General features: G+C 50.8%; 2 protein-coding genes across 2 annotated transcripts; both read right to left on the bottom strand.

Annotated features, from left to right (window-relative positions):
- Window positions 1–524: 524 nt before the first annotated feature.
- Window positions 525–1,504, bottom strand: LOC123105594 (uncharacterized). Its single transcript, XM_044527683.1, has 2 exons — window positions 1,112–1,504; window positions 525–1,019 (listed from the first exon to the last, which is right to left on the bottom strand). The coding sequence occupies exons 1-2, from the start codon at window positions 1,194–1,196 to the stop codon at window positions 532–534; spliced, it is 573 nt and encodes a 190-aa protein (XP_044383618.1). The 5' UTR covers window positions 1,197–1,504; the 3' UTR covers window positions 525–531.
- Window positions 1,505–1,628: 124 nt separating this feature from the next.
- LOC123105593 (INO80 complex subunit B) lies at window positions 1,629–6,180 on the bottom strand. The gene is made up of 7 exons (XM_044527682.1): window positions 5,953–6,180; window positions 4,932–5,520; window positions 2,949–3,528; window positions 2,747–2,847; window positions 2,586–2,666; window positions 2,362–2,489; window positions 1,629–2,234 (listed from the first exon to the last, which is right to left on the bottom strand). Exons 2-7 carry the CDS (start codon window positions 5,484–5,486, stop codon window positions 2,093–2,095), a joined length of 1,587 nt encoding a protein of 528 aa, XP_044383617.1. The 5' UTR covers window positions 5,487–5,520; window positions 5,953–6,180; the 3' UTR covers window positions 1,629–2,092.
- Between the last annotated feature and the right edge of the window lie 449 nt (window positions 6,181–6,629).

The following is a 6,629-nucleotide window of genomic DNA, read 5'->3' on the forward strand; positions in this document are numbered from 1 at the left end:
GCTGCTCGGCGTGACGGCGGCGGAAGTAGGGCTCCCAGAGCGGGCTGTCGGGGACGTACCGTGGCCCCTCCCTCGCCGCACGTGGCAGGGACGAGCGGATGCGTGCGATCTCCGCACGCCGCACCGCGCCAGTGGGTATCGGGGGCACCGGCACGTCGCCGGCGCTGATCCTCCACGCCCCGGGTACCCGCATGTCCGGCGGGACCGGGTACTCAGCTTCGAAAAGGAGGCGAGCCTCGCTTTCGTGAAGATGGCGGCGGCCAAAGCCGTTCGCCGCCGCGCCGTCACCTGGGAAGCGCTCGGCCATGGGTGCTGGAGACGGCGAGAGAGAAGAGAAGGAGGAACGACGACGGCGAGAGAGGCGAGGGAGGAACGACGACGGCGAGAGAGTACGAGTCGCCGAGTGCTCTGAGGCGCGTCTTATATAGGCCGAGGCGCCGCTCGTGCGCGAGCCGCCGTGAGTACGCGTGGCGGGCGAGGGAGGGCGAGGGACGCGCGTCATCCGGTCTTCACTGCGCCGCCCGTGAGGCATCAATGGCGCAGGCTGACCGGCGCGGCAGCGCGGCAGCTTTGGCATTGATTCGCCGCGGGAAACGAGGCGATGAGGACGACGAAGGACCGAGAAGAGGGTAGAGTCGCTGACGCGGCGGGCCCGCGGCTGTTTCGCGCCAAAACAGTTCGCCCCGGCGCCCCCGGGCGCCCCCCAGCGCGCCGGGTTCGGCCTGAGTCCGCCGGCGCTGTTTTCGGCCCAAGCCGGCGAAAATCAGGCTCCTGAGGGCGCGACTGGGCCGATTTTTCGGCGTCGGCGCAAAAAAAACGTCTGGAAAGGCTTTTTTGGGGGCGCGGCTGGAGATGCCCTAAGTGGGCGGCGCGTGCATCTCCGCACCGGAACGTCTTCACGGGGGTCGTCTGCACCACGTGGCAGTTCGCGCAGCCGTTGCGGCACTTGGGGCCGACTTCGTCGCAGAACATGCCCCCCGACCAGGTGCTGCAGTTGTCGCAGCACTTGGGGAAATCGACTGCACAGGCAGCAGATATAGAATCAGACGTTGTTCCGCGCGAGACAGATACGTAAATTGGGACGGACGGTAAGCATCAGCAGCGAACGTACCGTCGACGGCCTGAGAGTGTGAGAGGATTCCCATGACCGTCATGGTGTGGAGGATTAGGATCGCCACCAGCGTGCTGCTCTTCATCCTTGGTTGGTCCTAAACTTGCTCTTCCCACTCCTGTCGATCTGCTCGTGGGATGATGGTTTTGTGCTGTGCTTGTGTCTGGCCAAAGCTACAAGCAACTCTCTCTACATATGGCTTGCCAATTTTCTGCGTCATCTGTATACCAAAATTGTTGTCCTGGTGGTGGTGGGTGGATAGGTGCTTGGGATAGGCTTTGTTTGACTCCTGGCTTAGCTTGGTCTTGGGTCCTTTCCCTGTCTTGGACCTGTTAGGCATACACCTCCAATTCGATCTCCATCTTCCACGCCCAGTCCATGCACCTATTTTCTGCTCTCATAATTATTATTGGCCATCTTCGGATTCTCATACCGAATTCGAAATTTCAATAGAGTAAAAGTCCAAGTTAACACGCAGCATTTGGCCATCATCCTTACCAGGCCCCAGCACAATTCATCTAGAAAAGAAGACTACGGCACAATCTGCCAAGCAGAGGATGCAGGTCTACCTCCATTCCTGCATAAGTCTACAGAAACGGGCCCTAAGACAGCTGCGCCCAGAGACCAAATTCACAACGCATTGTACAACTCATCCCATCATGGCCAACAACGCACTAGCGTCAAGCCGGACCATTACTGTACACAATTCATGGCTAATCCTCCACTTGTCACATACTAGCACATAAACCAGACTCTTTTGCACGGCACTGCTACATACATACATACATCCACGAGGACCAACAAAGGAAATCAGCAGCAGGCACCTCAACATCATCTGTCATCGGTTGGTTTTCAATCCTCAGACTAGCAAAGGCAACGCAAAAACGGCAAAACAGGCAGGGCATTGGGTGAGATGCACTTCTCCAGCTCCTCCATGTCCGCCAGCGGTTGCGCGTTACTTGCACCATCAACTCTGTAGCATCAGCACGCCATCGTCCCACCACCTCCCTGGACGGCCTTGTAGCACTCCAGGCTGCAGAGGGGAAGCTTCGTCTTGGAGTCACGGTACTTGTAAGGGTTGGGGCATGAGGGGCCTGCGCACTTCTCTCTTGGAGGTGGGTAACTGGAGAAATGAAAGCCAAGCCAGGGGTGTTGAATGTAAGCACACGTTACCACAATGAGAATCAAAATGAACTAGTCACTCGCAAATGATGCATGTAAAATAGCCAGAAGTAGGCATTGTATTTAACCTGACAGGTTTAGAGTTAAATATGCTAGGAAGGCCCATGGTATCAGGGAATGTAACAATTGTTCCTTCTGGTCGCATTACGCACTGGATGCAGCTTCTTTTATATTCCTCGAATTTTGCTTGCTTTTCCTGCGTGGCAAGAATGAGAAAAAAAATTAATGCAATTGCCATTATAGCTAGCAAGGGAAGAAAGGACAGCTACTATACAACTCTGATGTATTGTACCTTGTCTTCACGTTCTTTCTGCTTCCTCTCTTCCTTCTTCTTCTCTGTGTCAATCCCCAATATTTTCCTCATTGCTTCAGCCTGTACAGTAGGGACCATTAAAATTGGGTCACCCAACATAAAAAAAGAAAGGAAGCAATGAGCCAGAAGAAAAACAAAACCTGTTGCTCTCTCTCTGCCTTCTCTACTTGCATCTTACGCCTCTGAGCCACTTCTGCTTTCTTGGCTTGTATCTCCACATCTGAAAGCTTATCCTTTTGCCCTGCAGCGTTAAATACCAAGACCATTTAGCATTTTCTTCTGAGATACAGCACATTAGTTATCAATAAATATACTCGTATTAACATATTCTAGGAACTGTACTTCTAGATGATGGAGCAGCTGGTAACCCGTCGGGAAATTCAATCATGCTTTCACCATGGCCACCCCTGCCTTGGAGGGCTCGCTGCCTTGTTGTTAGGCCAGGAGCTTCAATCTTTACACCCAAAGGTGAATCAGCTTCAATTAATCTATCAGACTCATCCAACCCAAATTCCTCCTCTACAATAAAATCACTGGTATCCTCCAGTTTCACCTTCTTCCTAACATCTCTGCTAAATTGTGACATAGTGAAGTCGTTGTCCACTTCATAAGGAGTGCTCTTATTTTTAGAAACCTTGGAGAGCTTCTTTTTCCTGAGACCATCCTCACCATAACCATAAGCTAGAGGCTGGTCAGTAGCCATGGGCTGTTCTGGTGCCGCTTTAGCCGCTTTAAGTTTCTCAAGATAACGTAATTCATCATCTTCATCATCAGAATCAAGAGTTCGCTTCTTAGGGACCCTTTTGCTTTTGCGAACCAGGTCAGAAGATGGTGAAATGTCATGCTTATCTCCACGTTTTCCATCAACTTGATTACCATGACTATCCTTTCTTGTGCTGTGATGTTTCTGCTCACCAGAATCCTATAAAAAGAAGGGACCCACTTAGAGCACAACAAAAAAATGAAAACAGGCAGTTTGCAAAGCTATCAACATAAATTAAATATAGTACTTCATATTTACCATTTCAGTCAAGATACCTAAGAGAAACCAAAACAGGGCAATTTGCGAAGGCATATACAGGATAAACCATAACACGGGATTTTGCAAAGGCATGGATAAGGCAAACCATAACAGGGCATTTTGCAAAGGCATAGATAAGACAAGGCAAACCATAACAGGGAATTTTGCAAAGGCATAAATAAGATAAGGCAAACCATAACAGGGAATTTTGCAAAGGCATAGAAGAGAGTTGAATCAACAGCAAAACAACATTGACTCATTGGCATATAAGATTACTTCACTACAACAAATACTACCATTCCGACAACCGACAAAAGTGTAGTCGTTATAAATTAAATATAGTACAGACAAGAAATGAAAACGGGCAGTTTTCAAAGCTATCAACATAAATTAAATAATAGCACCTGATATTTACCATTTCAGTCAATCAGATACCTAAGAGAAAACATAACAGGGCATTTTGCAAAGGCATATACAGGATAAACCATAACACGGGACTTTGCAAAGGCATGGTAAGGCAAACCATAACAGGGCATTTTGCAAAGGCATATATAGGATAAACCATAACACAGCATTTTGCAAAGGCATGGATAAGGCAAACCATAACAGGGCATTTTGCAAAGGCATAGATAAGATAAGGCAAACCATAACAGGGCATTTTGCAAAGGCATAGATAAAATAAGGCAAACCAAAACAGGGAATTTTGCAAAGGCATAGACAAGAGAGTTGAACCAACAGCAAAACAACATTAACTCGTTGGCATATAAGATTACTTCACTACAACAATACTAACATTCCGACAACCGACAGAGTAGTCGTTATAAATTAAATATAGTACCGACAAAAAATGAAAATGGGCAGTTTTCAAAGCTATCAACATAAATTAAATAGTAGCACCTCATATTTGCCATTTCAGTCAATCAGTACCGAAGTGAAACTATAACAGGGCATTTTGCAAAGGCATAGACAAGAGAGTTGAACCGAAAGAAAAACGACATTGACTGATACGCATATAAGATTACGTCACTAGAGTAAATACTACCATTCCGACAAGCGACAAAAGAATAATCGTTGCTACAGCTGTATCAGTCTTGTTTTCACATCAGCGATAATTGGATGGGGTTGAGTTATTTCATATGAGCTCTAAAATAAGTACATTGTACTACTATGAAATGACAAGTAAAAGCATCTCTCACCAATTACCTACAGACAATACTTAGTTCTACTTGAAAAAATTAAGCAAGTTTCTATATGATAGCATATTCCGTTTGCGCAGGTTTCTCCGTCAAGTAGAAACAACAAACCTTCTGCTTTTGGCGATGGAAAGAGACATCCGATGTGCCAGGCATGCCAACGTCAACAGGCTCTTGTTTCGGTATGATTCGGTTAAGTCCGCTAACCTTGAGCTTAACTTTTCTCACCCTATTTTCCACTGGCACAGGGGTGTCCCTTGAGGACAACTGCGAGGCATCAGTCGATCCAGGGTTTCTTGAGGAGGCCAGTGCAAGAACACCATGAGTAATATGCTTGGCATCATTGGGCTTGCTGCTCCGATTGTGGCCAATATCAATATCCCCTGCAGATCCCTCCTCTTTCTTTATCTTCTTGGACAGGGCATTCCTATGGTGGGTGGAGCCCCTACCTTCAGGCCCGTTGAGGTACAGCTCCTTGCGCCGGTGCCCGCTGGCCTCGGCAGCTGCCTCATCTTCCGGGGAAATGCTCCGCGACGGCGCGCACGATATGTCCTTGTACTCGGAAGCGAGCTGCTCCTTGGGCCTCGGCCTCCTGGACGCGACGCTCCTGGGCCTCTTCATCACCGCTTCTGAGGCGTTCAGCGCAGAGTTCCCGAGCCCATCCATCGCGGAACGCGCCTATCTCCGGACCAAGGCCGCGCTGTACTTGCGTGCATTGAAATGAAACCACATCACAATCATGGCACCATATAAACAGTAATTGCAGATAGATACATCAATCAACCGAATCAACAGATACATCAATCAACCGAGCAAGCAGGCGACCAGGAACTGTGAGAGCCCCATCCCCGAACCCCGGCAAACAGGGTAGCACAGCAAGAGCATATGCGTACACCGAGAGAAGCAGCGGCGATAGCAGGTTGGGACCTCGAATCCCCGCCCAGAGCGAACACGGGACCGCCCACGGGCGCGCCGGCGAGCAACTCGGACGGATTCGGAACCAGCGCGTGCACCCCAAAACCCCCCGAAAACCCCTCGGTGCGAGCAAGCGCGCGGCGGGCGCGGAGGAAACCAAATGGACCGAAATCGGCGGCGGCAGCGGGCAGGAACCCTGGGTAGAGCGTGTCGTTACCTCGGAGGGGAGCGGCCGCCGGCGCGGCGAAGATTGGTGCGGCGGCGAGGGGTTGGGGGGCTAGGGTTAGGGTTTGCGGCGAGAGACGAGGGTGGGGGGAGCATTTGGGCTGGGCCCGTGCGGAGTGAGGATGGATGATGTGCCGAGGGTGGGGAGGGGAGTGGAGGGGGGATGATGCGGGGCGGGGCGGGGGGAGGAGAAGGGTGGAGGCGTGGGGCTCGTTGGTGGGCGACGCGTAATTTCTCTTTCTCCCATCTCATCTCTCTTCTCTTCTAGCGGAACGGGGGAGTGGCTTTGCCAGCGTTCCGCTCCGGCCTCGTCTCCCTCCTCCGCCTGCCGCTTCAGTTCACGGCGCCCGTGCTCCTGCTCCCCCTCTCAATGGACTTCTTGCATTTACGCCCTCGGATTATCTCTCAGTGGGGTTCGTTTGGCTCGTTGGACCAGTTCTTTCTTGCCACACTAGCCACCCAATCTTGTCGCCGAATCGGTTACATATACTCATGGTGTCGCTATAGCTGTTGATGCAGTGCGCGTAGATCATGCGCTTCTAGCGATGAAGAAAACTTATTCAACTGCATTAACGATAACATTGAGGAACCTTTGTGTTCCCTCCTCGTACTTTCCGCCTCTCGAGCTCCTCCAGACACCCCCCCCCCCTCATCGGCCCCCTCCCCTCT

Source organism: Triticum aestivum, chromosome 5A (genome assembly GCF_018294505.1).
Source record: "Triticum aestivum cultivar Chinese Spring chromosome 5A, IWGSC CS RefSeq v2.1, whole genome shotgun sequence".
Lineage (NCBI taxonomy): Eukaryota > Viridiplantae > Streptophyta > Magnoliopsida > Poales > Poaceae > Triticum > Triticum aestivum.